The 19487-nt window shown below is 33.4% G+C and overlaps 1 protein-coding gene and 1 pseudogene across 2 annotated transcripts in view; one reads left to right on the top strand and one right to left on the bottom strand.

The window, feature by feature from the left end:
* The first annotated feature begins 517 nt into the window (after window positions 1–517).
* On the top strand, window positions 518–8837 carry LOC104665840 (annotated as a pseudogene).
* A 4372-nt stretch (window positions 8838–13209) lies between these two features.
* The window catches only part of ZC2HC1A (zinc finger C2HC-type containing 1A), a 54126-nt gene continuing 47848 nt past the window's right edge, over window positions 13210–19487 (bottom strand). For both annotated transcript variants that reach the window (XM_010367765.2, XM_010367767.2), the window contains one exon: window positions 13210–15600. In XM_010367765.2, the coding sequence (XP_010366067.1) occupies window positions 15435–15600 (166 nt within the window). In that variant the 3' untranslated portion in view covers window positions 13210–15434. The remainder of the gene's footprint in view (window positions 15601–19487) is intronic.

The following is a 19487-nucleotide window of genomic DNA, read 5'->3' as shown; positions in this document are numbered from 1 at the left end:
GTTAAATTTTAGTCTTTTAAAAGAAACCTGTTTGGAAATGTCTGCAGTCTTCATTCACTGATAAAGGGAAATGGAAACACTATTCTAAGCAGGCCAAAATCCACAAATAGCTGTCAGTTTGCATTGCACTGAACTCATATCCTTCACGCTCTTTCTCAGCCTCATCACCATCTACTTATGTGCTGATGGGCTTTATTTGATCTACAGAGGATGCTGTGGTGACACCCTCAGTGTGTGTTGGTAACACCTTCCTGCCTTCTCTCACTTTCCCTGACCCATATGACATTTCACCTTCACTGGTGTGAAAGCTGTATAGAATTGTATACAATTTACTGAACTGCCCCGTTAACAGGACTTTGAGTCAAGTATTTTTTTCTGTTTGGTTATCACTGTTAACTCCAGAAAGATGAGTTGACTAACTCTTTTTAGAAGCAAATGATTCTTCACCAAGCTTTCTTTCTTCAGATGGACTTTTCTAAGTAGGCTATGCTCCCTCCATCATAAAACATGGTCAACCATGTGGTATATCTCTACCCTGATTACTGGAGCGATTGGTAAACCATTAGTTAGAGAAATGAGGAGATTTACATTTCTAAAGGTAAACTCTTCAAAGTATCCTTGAAAATGTTTCCTTCAAGGCTATCTATAATGTTCCCTAACAGTGTTAAAACAATATATTCTCCCTGAGATTGTAGCAAAATAAGGGTCAATATTTTTTAAATGCTTGTTTAAAAACATTATTAAAATTTTCTTCCTTGGTTTCTGTCACTTGTTATAGATTTGAATTTTTGAGAAAATTGGACTCAAACAGTGTATTCAGCTTGTACTGTGTGCCAAACGTTTGGAAAAATTACCCATACAATTATTGTTGCATTTTCTTTCTTTGTTTCCTATCCACTAGCAAGATAGGTTGGCTAATAATGATTTGGGAGAGTATAAGTATATCTACCTCAAAATTAGAGACTTATCTCAATAAATATTTTCTTTTAAATATATATGTAGATGTTTTAAGTCAGAATTTTCTAAAGTTTGTCCCAAGAAATGCTAATCCTTGTCATTGCTACAAAAAGAAAAAAAAAATAAGGAGGGAAGATACGTATTTTTAATGTGAGTTAAATTTTCTCTTGGAGGTTCACAATTCATGTAAGTATATTAAAGGCTCTGAAAACTCACTCATGTAGCTGTGAAAAAAAATTAATAGTAATATAGCATTTCTAAAACTTACTTGATTATATAACATATTTTTACATTAAAAAACCCTAACCTAACACAAGGTTAATATAATTTATAGAATTAAAGCTAATATAACAGCAAGGAGAATCCTGCTTTATACAAAGGGTTTTGGTTAAAAGTATTTTAAAACAGGTTTTCATGTAATATGCTGAAGGAAATACTCTTTTCAGGATTAAGATAATTTTCTTAAAATTGATCCATGGGAAACCTGAACTAGAAAAGTTTCTTTGCTTTAGGCCATACTTTCATTGACAGTCAACTTAAGAAGGACATTTTGTCAACCCTACCACGCCATATAAATATTTCTCTAGAAACACGTATCTTGTATTGTAGGTCAAATAATCTTTATGGTGTTCTGTATGTGCAATCTTCATTCATCATGTTCTTACTGCTTAGAATGTTGTTGCGAATTCTACGCCAGTCTTGCTTAAGGTCCAAGGGGCATCTCAATTCCTTTTCCTCAATTGCTATGACTTCCATGATAATTCTAGATAATATTAATATATGTTCCCTTAGTTGTTCATAGCACTTAAGCCTGCATCATTCATTATTGTTTGACCAGATTCATCTTAGTATTTTATCTTAAATACAATTTAAATAATCTGTTCATTTGAAATGTTTTATCTACCCTAAAATAATTATGATCTTTGTCTTCCCTTCAGCTCCTAAGGGGAAAAGCTAGGCATACGGTAGTTAGCAAGTCTACAGGAACTGCACTGTGCCATTCTGTTATTAATACCCATTTAAATCATCTAGAAAACACATTTCTACAATAAAATATAATTTACTTAAAGATGGGTATGATAGGACCACAAAACATAACTAATTTAGGACAATATGGCCCAACAAATTTATGTACTCAAAATCACCATGCATTCTGGGTGCATTCAGGATTATATGGCAGAATTTTCCTTGATTTCTAAATTTCATTTGTTGTGAAACATCTTTTAGCTTTGATTCTGACCAAATAATAGAATCTATGGAAATATTGTAGGACAAGACAATGAAATAAGTAGGTGTAATGATAATTACAAATTCTAAAAGTTTTTTATGTCTAAATATAAAAATACATGCAGTCATAGACCCATAAAGTTGATATTTGAGAAAGGTGCTAAATCATCATTTTGTCTTGGGAATAATCTGGGGTTTGCTTTGCATCCTTCACATAAAAAGTGGTAAGAATGAAGTGCATTTTTCTATATAAGGCAACAATTTTCTAAATGGGGGAGAGGTCATTGTTACTTAAGATACTGTTCTAAAAGTGAGCTAATTTCATATTCATATTTTACACGAAGAAAGTTAAAGTAAGTGGCAACATTAAAATTTAGTTGTTCATTGTTGATTACTGATTTATTATTTTTCTTCAATCTAAGTGTTTCATTCTTTCTGAAGCTGTCCCAGGCAAAACTGATCATTCCTTCATGTGTGCCTCCACTGCTCAGCTCAACAAGTAACTCTTAATAACCTACCACCTGTTACCTCTGGAAGGGGGATATATGTTTGCCAATTTCTATCTTCAAGGCTTATAACAAATTTTCTTATATTTGAAATTATCTGATTCAAATGAGAACTTTAACCTAAAAATTTAATTGGAAAGAAAACCTTATAACATATTCTGGAAATGGTCCAAATACTATCACAAATGGAAGGAGTTCAGCTTGAAGAGCATCCAATCAAGTGAGGTAAAAGTCTTGTAGTAGAACCAGCATGATCTTCCAGAAAATTACAAAGTAACCATTATCTACCCCATCATCTCCTTCTTGCCTGGCATCCCCAGAGCTGAAGAAAGGGAAGAAAAAGAATGGATTTTTTTCTTTTTTTTTTGCCATGAAAAATCTTAATGCAAAGACTAATGCATCTTGCTGCTTAACAGAAAGGTGTTACTTTCCCTCGGGGTAAATTAAATACTAGGATTGAGACTAATCTGTTCACAGCCAAATAGGGGTTTACTGAAGCTGCAACGTTTAAATAAAGACCACTTATTGGGAAGACGCAATAAAAGACATATAATTCATTCACTCAACAAATAGCATCCATCTCTGGTGTGCCAGTTCTGGCCCTGGAGGTACAACAAAGTTCCTGCCTTCATGGAGCATATACCTTAGAAAAGGAAAAACAGTCAGAAAAAAGTTCCATGGGGAGAACATCAGAAAGATTGGTGGAGAAAGGTAGTATTTTAGGTTAGATGAAACAGGAAAGCTTTTTCAAAGAGGAGACATTTGAAAATATTTTATTGGTCTCAAATTTTTAACATATAATACATGACTGGCAATATTTACACATTTAATAAATTTAATTGAAGAATCAAAGTGATTTTGCAAGACATCAAAGCAGAATACATCTGCTACAGTACATGATGCCTTCACAGAAATAAATTAGGAAATTATTAAATGTTAGACTTTGAAGTATAGTCTATTGCCCTGAAGAGTTGCAAAGGGAGTACAAAGCATTCCCATACACCCTTTACCAAGTTTCTGTTCCTCTAAAAAGGGTTACTTACATAACCATGGTATATTTATCCAGACTAGAAAGTGGCATTTTTGTGTGTGTGACAGTGACTGTGCTGTGCATTGTGGGATATCCCATGGCATCCCTGGTCTGCACCCACTAGATGCCAGTGATCTCCTCCCCCAAGTACTGACAGTCAAAACCGTCTCTATACATTGTCTCTGGGAGACAAGTTACTCCCACTTGAAAGCATTGCTCTAGAAGTTGTAGTTTTATGTTTTACATTTAGGTTCATGACTTATTTTTGTACGAGACGTAAAATGTGTATCAAGTTTCATTTTATGCATATGGACATCCAATTGTTTCATCACCATTTGTTGAAAAGACTACATTCTCAAATGAATTGTCTTTGCACTATTGTAAATTTTGGTAGATTATATTTATGTGTGCATATTTATGGATGCTCTGCTCTGTTCTGATGATCTATGCATCCTTTCTCCAATACCATAGTTTTGATTACTATGGCTTTATAACATTTCTAGAAATTAGGTCATTCGAGTCCTCCAGTTTTTATTTTTCAAAGTTGTTCTGGCTATTCTAGTTGCTTTGCCTTTCTATATACATTTTACAATCAGTCTATCAAATCAGTAAAAAAAAGCTTGTTGGAATATCAGCAGAGATTGCACAGAGACTATAGATTAAATTGGGGGACAAATGGCATTTGTACTCTGTTATTCCTTGGGATTAAGGAACATGGTGTATTTCTCTATTTAGTTTTTCTTTGAATTCTTTCCTTAGTGTTTTATAGTTTTCATCATACACATTCTATACCTATTTCATTAGATATACACATGACTATTTATTTGGGTTTGTATGCACATGTCTGCTTTTACAAATGGTATTATAATATTCAAATTCAGAATTCATAGCTGATATATAATAATGACTTACTTTTGTATATTGTTCTTATATCCTATGGATACAGGATTATTAAACTCACTTATTAGTTCTAGCTGTTTATGGAGTGATATTTTCTACAAAGACAGTAATGACATCTGCAAAATAGAAATCTTGCCTCTGTGAACATAGAACTTTATGAAATCTCACTTTTAAAATTCTTAATTTATCTTCTGCATAGCCCCCCAGACAAGATTGTGTCAACTTACTTTCTGATGTTTGTATTATAAAAATAATAGATATATTGAATTTGCCTTTTAAAATAACCCATTGCCCCCTCATTAGAAGGTTTAGATACATATTTCTCAGGGGTTTGTCACTCTACTGCTATTAAGAAATTCAGCACTAAATTAATAGTCATAGAGAGTTATGATACATTTCTACATTTCCACTTCAAGCAAATTTCAAATTTTCGAGTTTGACTCTTAAAATGTAAACAAATACTTGTTATTGAAATATGTCAATCATTCCTTGGAATGTCGACATGACCTGAAAAGGATTCTGCGCTATTACTTTTCTTTTAATTTTATTAATATTCTGCACATGCATTCTAAGTGGCCATGTTCTTTAATCATGTGAACTCATTCCTCTGTCCCAACTAAAGGGAAGAGAGAATAAGGCAACTCCCCTAAGTGCAACTAATTAACAGGCTGGCTAATAACTTATTACATATGTCATACAGCTTGAAAAGATGTGATGATTGACGTGCTCTATGCCAGGAATTACAACCACAATCTCACATGAATTTGCTCCAAATCACAATGAAAAGAAGAAGTTGCAAGGTTTAATTAAGTTGGGCACTGGCAAGCTGAAAGAAAAGGAAAGTAAAAAAGATACACCACAGTGAAGAAGACAACAGAGAATGGACAGATGAACTAAGAGAGGCATAGAGGTCCACAGATATACTAGTCCTTGGAGCTTTCTCAGGACCTAATGGTCTCAGGACCTTTCTCAGGACCAGTTTTTATCCATATGCACCTTCTGTCAAACTCTTTTTCTCAAGGTAACTAAAAGGATCTCTGTCCCTTGTATATGAAAGTTCTATTGAGATTATTTTACATTGATGAATGAGGAAATGACAATGAAAAGTAAATTTATGAACATTAGATACTATAATAAAAAACCAGAATTAATGACTAATCTTTGCATCCTAAGCAAGACAAAGTAGTTGAGTCAATAACAAATAGGGCTTTATTTCTAATGAGTGGGACTAAGGATGAGAGATTAGAGGACAGGAGGGCACTATTACGGAAATTGATCATTTTGTTTTACACTCAGGTGAGGGAGGAAAGTCTCAGTTTGCTTCAACTCTACAATATACCATGTAATACTTTTCTTAAAACTGAGTGCTAAGAATACTTAATTTGATCAATACCACTTTAGGGAGGAATGGGAGACAATTATTTTCTCTTGCTTTTACGTCTCACTAATTTAGGGGCTAAAATGTATATTCATGTTATATGTTTAAGCCAGTTCAGGTCACTCTCCTATTCCCATCTTACTCTGAGTAAGCCAAAGTCATATGAATGGCCTCTAAAGCATACATAATCTGGCTGGCTGGTTACATGACTAATTTTCTCCTCTTTTCCACGCACACACCATTCCAGAGGCACTGGGCTCCCACCACAGAGCCTGTGCTCTTATTTAACACTTTTCATGAAATACTCTTTCCTCTCTTGTACATTTGTACATATCAATCATATTGAATACTCTAACAGAAAGCACTAAATGTTAAAGGAAAATAATTCAAGAAACAAGTATAGTAAACAAAAAAAGATACACAATAATGGCTCACCCCTCTTTCAGGTCTGTGCTCAAATATCACTTTTTCAATGAAATCATCCCTGAACACCCTATCTAAAATTGTAACCCTCTTCCACCCTCTCTCACATTTTCCTTCTAACCCCCTTTCCCATACTTTTTCTCCATGACATTGTCAGAATTTAATGTGAAGCATATTTACTTGCTTGACATATTTATTTCCAATCTTCATATATTAGAATGTGAATTCAAAAAAACAGAGATTTTTGACTGCATTGTTCACTGCACCTAAAATAGTGCCAAGTGGGAATTAAATAAAATAAATATTTGATCAACATCTAACACGCACATATATCTAACATTATGTAATAAATAATTCATAACATTTACTGAGGCCTATTAAACGTCACAGATTGTGGCAAAGATTTTATACATGTTACTGATAATCCTCAAATTCATCCTGCAAGATGCATATAATTATACTCAAAGCACACTTCTTAAATTCAGTTTGTGGTTATCTAACACTATGATTGGGTTAAGGAAGCTGTCTTGTTTCAGTATATTGAATATTCTTTCCAGTAAAATATGATTTTAACACATCCCCCATTACTACAGCCACTGTAAAAGGAAAGTACAAGTTATACCAAATTTGGTTATTGAAGAGTTTTTGAGTGCAAACAGCAGATCCCAGTCTAGTCAGTTTAAGCAAAAAATAATAATAATAACTAAAAGCTATTGGGAAATGCACAGAATCTCTGGGAGAGCCAGATAGTCAAGTTTGGAGGCTGTTCAGGCAGAAACAATGCCCAAGTTATAATCACAAACTTGGCACTCTTTCTGGCTGAACAGCCTCCAAACTTGGAGGGGAGGGCAGTCAGTTAAAGTGCTACCATGGGGAACAGGCCACATGTTGCAATAAGGGTGTCACTTCTTGATGCTCTGCCACAGTTACCTTAGAAGCTCAGTGTCTCTCCATTAAACTCTACCATCCTCACTAGGAAATGGAGGCTGCAGTGTCCATTTCATATTACTCATTTCAGAATCCAAGCCTGTTTAGTAGTTCCCAAGTCACATGAATACTCCCTCGCTGTAAGAAAGTATAGAAAACAATAAATTCTAGCTACAGTTTTGATGCAGTGAGATTTTCACCATGGAAAATTTGCCAAACATAGGATTTTCAAAAGGTGTTAGCCATAATGATGACAAATGCCCATTACAGATAAAAACAAAATTTAGATTTGAAATACATCACAAATCAAAATAATTTTTCACTAGGAGATATGAATTGGGCAGTGTTTTATATTGTTCAATGTTTTCTACTTAAATTATGGTACCTGAGCCAATAGGTGGTAAGACCTCTTCCTCCTCGAAAATAGCTTTCTGGTAATGACATCAGTGAGAAACAGTCTTTCTAGTGATATGAGAGGGAGGAACATGACAGTCTTTACTAAAAGGGAAGGGCATGAGAATAGACTGCCTCAGAGAGGGTATAAAGCTGCTCTAGCATACAAGTTGCTTATTCAAATGCATTTTGATTTCACTGACAGTAAGACATATGGAAAAACCTATTTTTGAATTTTCAAATTAATAGTTAATTGAATAGTATGTTTCCAAAGTGAATCACAGTTAAGGAATTAACGTTTAAAATAAAATTTAAAGTTCCTGATATTTCTTGAAGAGTTTATATGAGTTTTCCCTATAAGAATTATACATTTGAGAAGATAAGTAAAATATATATATTTTTAAAACTTTCTAGTTCTTAAAGTGTTCCCCTTGACAATAATTAGAAGAAAAATAATAAAACATTTTTTTAAATTAAGTTTTAAATAGGCAAATATATGAAAACAGATCTAAATATTTCATACATAAGTAGATATACAGAAATGTAAATATATATTCACCCCAGCTCAACCATAGCATGGCAAAATACCTCTTAAATATTTAGATCAACTGTTTTTATTCTATGCTCTATATAGTAAAACTTTACTTGTATTACCTGGACTCTGAAAATCATAGGTGATAAAAAGAGAAAGAAAAAAAAACGTGTTTTAAAATGTTCTCTTGCTGGTCGGATTCCGAGCTCTCCTAGCTCCTCCCCGTGGCCGATCTTGAGGAGTTGTGGGTTTCTTCACCAGCCCCCAGAACCTCCCTTTTCTCCCTCACCTTCAGACGCCTTTCAGCATCTTCCCCACATGTCCAGTGAGTTTGGGCTGGCCAGTTCTGAGCACGAGCAACGGCCGAATGGTAGACCTGCTGGAGAAAGTGGAGATGCAGATCAGAGATGCAGTATTTTCATTAACCAATTTCTTGAGGTCACATCTGCAGTATCAGCTCAAGTGGAAGAACTTGTCTTCAAATGTACAGAAAATGCATGTTTCCTTAAAACCTGGTGGGACCTCTGGAAAGAAGGCTATGATTCTTTGAAACCTGATGACTGATTTGGTGTGCTTAGTTATTAATGATTGTGTCATAACTCATACTTCCTCATATATGATATTTGCACATGTACTACATGTATAGAAAGATCTCTTTCCAGCAGTTCTGTATATACTCAGAATAATTTTTTTCTTGGTTTTCTTGGCTTTTGTAAAAGCAGAAAGCTGATGCTATTTTTATTGCTGACCAGTACTTGTTTATCCATTAGTATTTTCTGCCCTTTAAACTTTTTTATAATCCTTTATGAAAGTTAATTTCATCAGTAGATAGTTAATAGTGTCAAAGTGCTACCAGTGGCAAACTAAGTAGATCGTTATTTGTTTTCAACAAGATGCCAAGCATGTCAGAGTTTGAAGTTGAGCTTCAACTTAAGTACAAAGGGAGGTAATTTTAAGGTTGCCAGTGATAGATGCAGTTCCATTAGGTTTAGTTCTCCAGAGCTAATGATTGCTTCTGATTTATTTCTACATCCCTAGCACCTAAAGCAGTGTCACACAATAGTCATTAAATGTTTATTGAATAAAAGAGTGGACAAACATAATTAAAAGCTAGTTTTCTTCCTATATATAGCATGAAGATTGTAATTGCTTCTCTAGAAAATGTATGAATCCAAAGTTTACTAACTTGAGGAAAAACATTCTCTTTGTAGAGATTTGAACTTTGATGACAGCTTTCATATATATATATATATTTGTAATTTTATATTTTTATAGAAGGCTTTCCTTTGGAAAATGAAAGACTATCTAGAAAGAATGCATACATTACTCCCTATTTTTATGGTTACTACTTTTACAGTTCTTTTTTTTTTTTTTTTTTTTTGTAGTTGGTATTTTTATGTGTTTGATTGCTTTATGTATTTATTTATTTATTTATTTATTTATGTATTATTTATTTATTGAGACGGAGTCTTGCTCTGTCGCCCAGGCTGGAGCGCAGTGGCTGGACCTCAGCTCACTGCAAGCTCCGCCTCCCTGGTTTACGCCATTCTCCTGCCTCAGCCTCCCGAGTGGCTGGGACTACAGGCGCCGCCACCTCGCCCGGCTAGTTTTTTGTATTTTTTAGTAGAGACGGGGTTTCCCCGTGTTAGCCAGGATGGTCTCGATCTCCTGACCTCGTGATCCGCCCGTCTTGGCCTCCCAAAGTGCTGGGATTACAGGCTTGAGCCACCGCGCCCGGCTGATTGCTATCTTTAAAGTACCTTATCAAATTTATGGCTCTGTGCTGTTACCTTTTGAGCTTTGCAAACTGTTTACATAATAATTATAAAGTTACTTTGTTTCCAATGCATCAAACTTAAACGATGTGATTGTTTTTCTACTATTTGGCCTTAATGACAATGCTCTATTTTGCTTGTCCTGTATTTATATTGCTTTTGGTGTTTTGTATTATGTGTCAAGGATAAGCCAATTAATTCTCTACCATATATAACTTCTGAACATATATGGCATCTTAATTCTTTGTAGATATGGAGATATGTACAGAACTATATTCTAAAGTCCCAGAATGGGGCTATGAAAGGGGACAGATGGATGGGCAAAGAATAGTTTTGTTTATCATATTAGATCATAGGTCTTGATCAGTTTTTTTAGTTAAAGATCACACATAGGGTGTGATTTCTATACCAAAGACATGCTTATTTCAGTATTAGAAAAATATTTTTCTTACACATCCTGAAAATTGCAATTTTTAAAATGTGCAAAATTCTTACTGAAAGCAAAAAATAAAAGTTTAAAAGTTTAAAATATAGAATGTCCTCTTGAATGACATTTAGGAAAAATAATTTCATTAAAATTATACCTATAATTGATAGACCACTTTCAGCAATACAGCTATTATAAAAACAAACTAGCTTAACTAGATCACAAGACATTTGTGAACATTAGAAAACAATGTAAAAGGTGGCAGTTTCAGATTAAATATTGGCAGATGAACATGATTAACTTTGAAAAACAGAAACCTTTTTGCTTGTTAAAAATTATAATGGTAATGTGCATTTATTTTAAAAATTGACAATATACAAAATATAAAAGATAACTTACCAAATATCCTTTGGTAGAAATAAGCACAATATATTGAGAAATATATTTCTAGTCTTTTGTCTATGCACTTTTTTATGTAATTGGAATATTTTATATACAAACATTATTTGAAAATTTTTATCTTAGCAATAAAACAACTTGTTATGCCATTAAAATTATTTAAAATTGCTATAATAGCCAATTTCTTCAATTTTACCACTATACAATATTATTTATCATGTTTTGCAAAAATATTTTCCTATATTCAGATTATTTCCCTAAGTGTGTCTTAGAAATAAAATTACTAGGTTATGAAGCACAAATGTTTTGAAGGCTTTTAACGTAAATTTAGTTGACCTTTTCAAAAATTATGATCAATTTATATTTCCACCATCAGCACATAAGGGCATTCATCTTAACGCCTCAGGTTTTCAGTTTTATGATAATTTAAGATTTCTTATTTGATGAGTAAAAACCAGGATTTCACTGTTAAGTGTACTTGACAGTACTCAGCACTACTGGCTGTCTCCTATCCCCAGCCTCACTGTTGCAAATTCAAAGTAGGCACAGAAGTAGAGGTATTTGGGCAGAGAAAGAAAGAGAGGAAAAAGTGAGGTAAGACTGAACAGCTGGAGTTATCAGTAACTTTTACTCAACATCTCTTTTCCTCAGTCCTCAGAATTACAGAACCAGTTCACATTTTACAGATCAAACGGACCACATACACGTTCTTTCCACTGCAAACTGTCCTTTCTCCACTAAAAGGTAAAATAGTTCTTGTTCATACTCTGGTTTCCTCCCAAGCATTGGCACAAGGAAGAAAAGAAAAATGGGACATGGTCAGCTGTATAATTTATGGTTCTAAGAAGCTCCCTCTTTAATATTTCTGCCACACTTTGTTGGTACCTTCATGATAAACAAAAGTTCCATTAAAATAAATCACTTATTTTTGTCCCACGTTCTAATTGTCTGTTTAGGTATCAGTTTCTCCAAGTGAATTGTATCAACTTGAGGGTAGACACTTAATCACTTCTTATTCTCTTGATCCCCATCATTGCATAACCAGAAAGAGCACATAAAAGCGTTGTTCAATGGTAAGTACAAAACTTTAGCTTTGTGCACCTTACAGTAGTTGGTCTAACCACTTATTAGCTTCCTATTTAAATAGATCATACTCTCATGTGTTAGGTAATGTTAAATTAGACCAGAGGATTGGGGGAAAAAAGATCCTTATCTTAAATGAGACTATAACCTACTAAACTGTGGTAGAACTAAGATGAAATATTAAAGTAATATTTCAAGGAGTATTTACTAACCCATGTAATGTCCATAAGTGACATGCTTGAGACGCATAATTTTGCTAACAAAATATGGTGAAGTGTAATTATTAAATATCTCTAACAATTACTGCAATCCTGGTGCCCCAGTAGAGCTGGGCCAAATTTCTAAGATATAAACACATTATTAAAATCACAACAAAACAAAGAAAACTACCCTTATAAATCTCTGTAATTTCGTGTCGTCAAAAAATCATATGTATATTGCTGAGAGGCCTTTAAAAATAATAGGCCAGTAATATTATGAAATAATTATCCAAATGCACCCTCTAGTGGCTAAAAAGCAATTCACATACAAGCTAAGTAAAACTGTGCTTAAAAAACGGAGCAGAGTAACATTTAACTGAAATTTTTCTAAATGAAAATAAAATTTATTGTGGCTTTAATTTATCCACAGTTCTATTTAATAATAGTCATTTGAAAAAAAATCAACCTATCTCAATATTAAAAAATACCATGTAAAATACATACACATTCAATGAAAATAAATACCCAAGCATTCTGATGATTCTTTGTTATCTATGTTTTCTAATATTTTTTCATCTCCAGAGTTTCTACTCATGGTTAAGTGTTCACCTCTAACCTAAGGAAAAGAATTAAACATGTCTAATCTGAAATTTTCACTAAATTCCTTTTTAATTTTAAATATGATGGTCTAAAATACTAAATATTCATCACAGATAACTTTTGCCATTAAACTGTATAGTTCTTAACTAGAAATGTCCATGTTTCCTATTAACCTTGACATCACAAATGTTTGATTGTTAAATATATTGTCTATGAAAATAATGCCTTAAAATACTTGTAACAAAAACATTTCTAATACTTTGATGTCAGAAAACACTTCAATAAAATGGTAATACATTTTAAAAAGCTGATGGCATAAGAATACAGCCAATGAAGAGCTACTTTTTATTTGTAAAAATCTGTATTTTTGACTTCAAATATTGTATTTATATTTCGTTGGGTTCCTATCTTTCTATGTACGACTAAAAGACATCAGTGAATACGAACTAGCATTTTTATGCTTCATGTCTTTATTGAATAGGTTTAAATATGAAGACATTATTGGTGAAAAAACAAAAAAAAACAAACATAGTGGACAAGAAATAATAGTCACCACAATCATCTTACTTTTTCAACCTAACACATTTCAGAATACACAAGCAATATTTACTTTTAATCTTACAATCATCTTTTATTCTACCATAGTGTCAAATACTTGTGAAAATAAATAAAAATAAAATACATGATGCACAGGAAGTTTTTAAAACTGAACTATTGCACAAATCAATGTGAGAATATGCAAGTAATGTAAAAATGCATTAAAATATATTGTCACAACATATTTCGTAAGTCATAAATCTATTTCACCTACTGTTTATAATCTCTGGGCTCTGGAACTAGATGATTTCTTACTAACTCATCTCCATATGGTACATTATAACATTTATTTACTACTGTAAAATTCAGTGAGAAACAAATGTGTGCCAAGTATTTATCTAACCTTTCTTTGAACAGACAAAAACATTATGGTTTTAAAAAAATACTTAAAAAAAAAAAACAAGTTTTAAGTTCTTCGGACGATTTGTAACACAAGCGATTTAAATGGAAATCTAAAATGTGCATTCATCTTCTAAATTCATTACAGCTTATTTTAGTTGATGGACTATTTGCTTGTTTTGACCAATATGACTGAATAAAGATAACTGAGGGGAAAAAAATAACTAATCAGGAAAGAAACTGTAAGTAAAATGACAATTCCTATTAAGTTTATAACTCCTGCCCAAACTAAACAAAGCTAATAAGTTTTAGAGAAATTATAAGCCAGAAATCTTTACATTGTGTCTTATAGTTGATCAGAATCATAAATAAAAAGCTAGGAATTATATAAAAAAATTGTTTGTACCTTTACAGTAAGATCAAAGCTCTCTTAGGTTTGATTGAATAGAAATTACTATAGAATTACTGCCATCAAGGAAATCTACTACTAACTACTATGCTATACTGAAAGTGACAATGATTAAGAGCTGTGTTGTGATCAGGTTAAAGAGAAAAAATAATTAAATTTGGGTGTATGTTTAATTAGATGTCAGTTATGCATTAAAACAATACATTTTCAGTGGTTCCTTATTGTGATGTGAATGGTGTTTCAACATTAAACGCTAAAGATGAAAATATGAGTAGGAAAATTAGATATTCTCTTAACCTACTCATAACTACATTTACTTCCAAGAAAAAAAAATTTCAAATATTTTTTATCTGCATGCTCTGCACTAATGATTAGGTTACCACAACTATTATGATTAGGTGAGGTTATTTGTTTTAAGATGCATTAGCATAATTTATTCTAAATTCAGATACAATTACATGTTTTTAAACATGTAAGATTTTGCAGGGAATTCAGTGCCTTCTATATTAAATAATTCATTTTCAAATACAGCAAAAATGAACTAGCAAATTAAAACTATCTTCATGGGTTATGGAAAAGGAAGAAAAAAGTGAAATCTAGAAACAATTGGAAGTAAAAAAATATGTTCAACGCATACAGAAGTAAAAAAAAAGTCTGTTATAAATAGAATAAGATAGATTTGTATTTTTAGTCCTGTGTTTTTGAAAAGGAAATTGCATAATTACATTTTTACAAAACGAGTAGGATGTTTACATTACATAACAGAGGATTTTTTTCTCTTAGTTTTTAGGATTTATAAAATAATTTGTTGACATGCTCTACAGGAGTGACCTTACATACCTAATGGTAGCTAAAACCATTCTCTTCCATTACAAAACTCCCAGCATCTATCCTACTATGATACTATCTGAAGATAGGCACCAATAATACAAATGTTTATTCAAATTTTTTGCTGAAAGTTATAATTATCCTAAAGCCTGAAGGGCTAAGCACTAGAGTATGAGAGTTTGTGGAAATGTACTTAATGTGCTTTAACAACAACAGAAAAGTAACACCTAAATTAATTGTTCCATCTGAAATTATTTTCTGACAGTTAAGTGAATATTTCCTTGAATGACACAATCTGGGGTATCAGATATTTATTATATACAGTATATATACACATATAAACACACACACATTATATAGCCAAAAGATGACGCTCCAAAATTACTGGAAATGGTATTTTGAGTATTTTTAGCACAAAGTAAAGGATGTGCTCTAGCTGTCCAAGCAGCAATAATCATAAACTCTGAACTTGGCTTTTTTTTTTTTTTTTTTTTGAGATTCTATTCATAGAATCATTCTTCGAATGCCACATTCACAGCAAAACTTGGCCCATTCTACAGGGTATTTAGTCCCACATTCATGGCAGAATTTTGGTAAGTTTCCAGGTGAATTTCCTTCAATCCCTTTAATATTTCCACCATTAAGGGAAGATGCACAGTCTCCATCTGGCCTAAAAAAGTAACAAAAAAATGAAAAGATAAAGATCATATCAGTAGTTTTCAACCCATAACCCTGGATAAACAGGGCATAAATTTAACAATTATCCTGTTTAATCTCATTTTTAATATTCCTCTAGTTCAAATTTTTTAAAAAAATCCTTGTTAGTAAATACTATAATTCTAACATTTTTTTCTTTAACATTATATTTATCTGTGTTATGAGAATTTATCATGACTAAATGCAGCCACGCTTTCTGTATTAGTGTGTTCTCACATTGCTATAAAGAACTACCTGAGACTGGGTAATTTATAAAGAAAAGAGGTTTAACTGACTCACAGTTCTGCAGGCTGTACAGAAAGCTTGGTTGGGGAGGTCTCAGGAAAATTAAAGTCACAGCAGCAGAAGGTAAAGGGGAAGCAAGCATGTCTTACATGGTGGGAGCAGAAGAAAAAAAGAGAAGGGGCAGGTACTACACAGTTTTAAACCATCAGATATGGTGAGAACTCACTACCACAAGAACAGCAATGGGGAAGTCCAACCCCATGATCCAATCACCTACCACCAGGCCCCTCCTCCAACATTGAGGGTTACAATTTGACATGAGATTTGAGCAGGGACACAAATCCAAACCACATCACTTTCCATCTGTTCTTCCTGCTAGGAATTTACTACACTGGGAGCAGAATGAACATTTATGATGTCCTTTCTGCAAACCCATCTCTAAAGAGAAAACTAGAACCTAACCCTGAAGAAAGATAAGAGATCCTTAGGTTTCAAGTCTCTCTCCTTGGTCACAAGGACTGTGAGGTGATGCCTCTAGTATTTACTTTAATTTTATTATTTAATGATATTAACTTATTGTGATGCAATAAATAATAAACTCTTATGCATGCCCTCACAGGGAGGTCTCTATTATCTACTAACAAAACAGTAATAAAGGTAAAATAGATGCTAGATGAACTATACACCGTAACAACATTTTAGAGCAAAAAGCTTGAGATTATAAAGGTTTTATCACAAATGTCAGTCATTAAAGAAATCCAGATTCTACTGATGAAATAGTTAATTGGAAGAAGAGCTATTTGATTCCTACAGAAATATGTTTACATTCCCTCCTGGCATGTGTTCTTCTGAGAACATGATACTTAATTTAAAGTCCCCAGAAAAGGAACTCTTCATTGCTAGGACAATTATAAGCATGACACTGCTGGAAAAAATAAATTTCTTTTTACATCCACAGAGGTAGTTATCGAAGAATTCTAGGTGCTCCCCAGTTTGAGTGCATCTTTCATACAAGCAATTTAGGAGTGACAAAAACAAACAAACAAATGAACACTGAACTTTCTAATAAAAGGCACTAGGGATCTAAAAGAGACAAAAATAAGGCTAAATGTCCTGCATCAAGAAATATAACCTTAGATACTGAGAGCAAATTTATAGCATAAGCATAATTTATTTAAACCACAAAGAAGACCCACTAATGAATTAGAAGACATAACCCCAATCAAGAAAGAGTACCAAGGGGAAATACATCAGCTTTATTGTCAACAATACATGTAAGAACTATTTCAAAAAATAAAAGGTCATTTCAGTGTTAGAGTATACACACTCAAGGAACTCAACACACCTACCAATATTAATAAATATCAAAACTTCCACCTAACTAGATATTGCCTAATTTCTTTACATAGTGGCTGGCAAATCTATAGTCTCAATAGTAGTATATGAGGTTTCTTGATGTCTTACATTTTCTAACACAATTCGTACTGTCAAGAGTTTTTTGGTTTTGCTAACCTGATGAGAGTGAAATGGATGGTAGCCTACCACTGATATAATGTACATTTCCTGATTGCTTGTAAGGCTGAATATCTTTTCACATGTTTGTGTTATTTTTGCCATTCGGATTTCTCCTACTGTGAATTGACTATTCCCTATCCCCTACTTCCACCAAAACCCAAAGGCATTTTCTACTGTATGAGTTTTTTAAAACTTTATTTGTAAAAATTCCCCACAATTCCTAGATAATAATTTGTTGATTTATGTATATAGTAAGTATTCTCTCTCAAGCTATCATGCTATTTCATTCTATCCATGGAGCTATTTACAGCACTCGTTTTCCTTTAAATAGGATCAAATATATCAATCTTTTGCCATACAATTTGCATTCACTAAATTATTCAAGAAATCCTTTCCTAAGTCAGATGAAAATGAGACTTTCTTCTGCTTTATTATAAAATCTGGATAGCCTTCCTTTCTGCATTTAGGCCTAATTTAGTTCACATGTAACTGATTTTTTTATACCTGACATGAGGTAGAAAGTTTTTCTCTACATATGGACGGATGTCCAATAGGCCCAGCACTCCCACTTCCCAAATCTGTACTGCTAGTTCTGAAATGTGGCAAATTTCCAGTTACTTATGAGGCTGGGATCTCTTGCTTACCACCCCATTCTGATAGAGTTCTGTTTGTCTATTCTTGAATCAGTATCACATCTTAATTACTGTGGCTTCATACATCATTCACACATTTTTCTCTTTAACTTGTCCTGGCTAATATTAGGCTTTTGTGCTTTGTATACATTTTGAAAACAACTTGTCAAGATGCGTGAATTTCATTTGAAAATTTCACTAAATTTATACATTAATTTTGAGGAGAACAGATAGCTGTACAAGACAGCTGCATGATATTAAAGTTTTTATGTTATAAAGAAGGTATGTAGAGGCATACCTTAGAGACACTGCAGGTTTGGTTCCAGACCATTGCTAAAATGCAAATATTGCAATAAAGCAAATTACATGAATTTGTTTGATTTCTCAGTACATATACAATTTCGCATTATACTGTAGTCTATTAAAGTGTGCAACAGTATTATGTCTAAAACAACAATGTATACATGTACACAATTTAAAAATACTTTACTGCTAAAAGATTCCAACAATCATCTGAGTTTTCAGGGAGTTGTAAACTCTGCAAGTAGAGGGTCTTGCCTCAATGTTGATTCCTGCTGACTGATCAAGGATGGTGCCTGCTGAAGGTTGGGGTGGCTGTGGTAATTTCTTAAAATAAAACAATGAAGTGTGCCACATCGATTGACTTCCTTTCATGAATCATTTCTCTGTAGCATGTGATGCTATTTGATAACATTTTACCCACAGAATTTCTTTTGAAATTGGAGTCAACTGTCTCAAACTTTGCTGTTGCCTTATCAACTAAGTTTATGAAATATTCTAAATCCTTTGTTATTTCAACGATGTTGACAGCATCTTTGCCAGGAGTAGATTCCGTATCAAGAAACTATTTTTTTTTTTTTTTTTTTTTTTTTTTGAGATGGAGTCACGCTCTGTCACCGAGGCTGTAGTGCAGTGGCCCCATCTCAGCTCACTCCAACCTCCGCCTCCCAGGTTCAAGCAATTCTCCTGCTTTGGCCTCCCAAGTAGCTGGGATTACAGGCGTGCACCATGCCCTGCTAATTTTTGTATTTTTAGTAGAAACAGGGTTTCACCATGTTGGCCAGGCTAGTCTCACCTCAGATGATCCACCTGCCTCAGTCTCTCAAAGTGCTGGGATTACAGGCGTGAGTCATCACAACTCCTCATCCATTCCAGTTTTATCGTGAGATTGCAGCAGTTCAATGACATCTGCAGGCTTCCCTTGTGATTCTAATTCTTTTGCTATTTTGCCAGCACATCTGCAGTTACCTCCTCCACTGAAGTCTTAAGCCCCTCAAAGTCATCCATGAAGTTTGGAACTTCTTCCCAACTCTTATTAATGTGTATATTCTGACCTCCTCCCATAAATCACATATGTTCTTAGTGGCATGTAGAATGGTTAATCCTTTACGGAAGGTTTTCAGTTTACTTTGCCCAAATCCATCAGAGGTGTACATCTTAAAAGCCA

Source organism: Rhinopithecus roxellana, chromosome 9 (genome assembly GCF_007565055.1).
Source record: "Rhinopithecus roxellana isolate Shanxi Qingling chromosome 9, ASM756505v1, whole genome shotgun sequence".
Lineage (NCBI taxonomy): Eukaryota > Metazoa > Chordata > Mammalia > Primates > Cercopithecidae > Rhinopithecus > Rhinopithecus roxellana.
The sequence above is the reverse complement of the archived record's forward strand: the minus strand, read 5'-3'. Positions and strand labels throughout refer to the sequence as shown.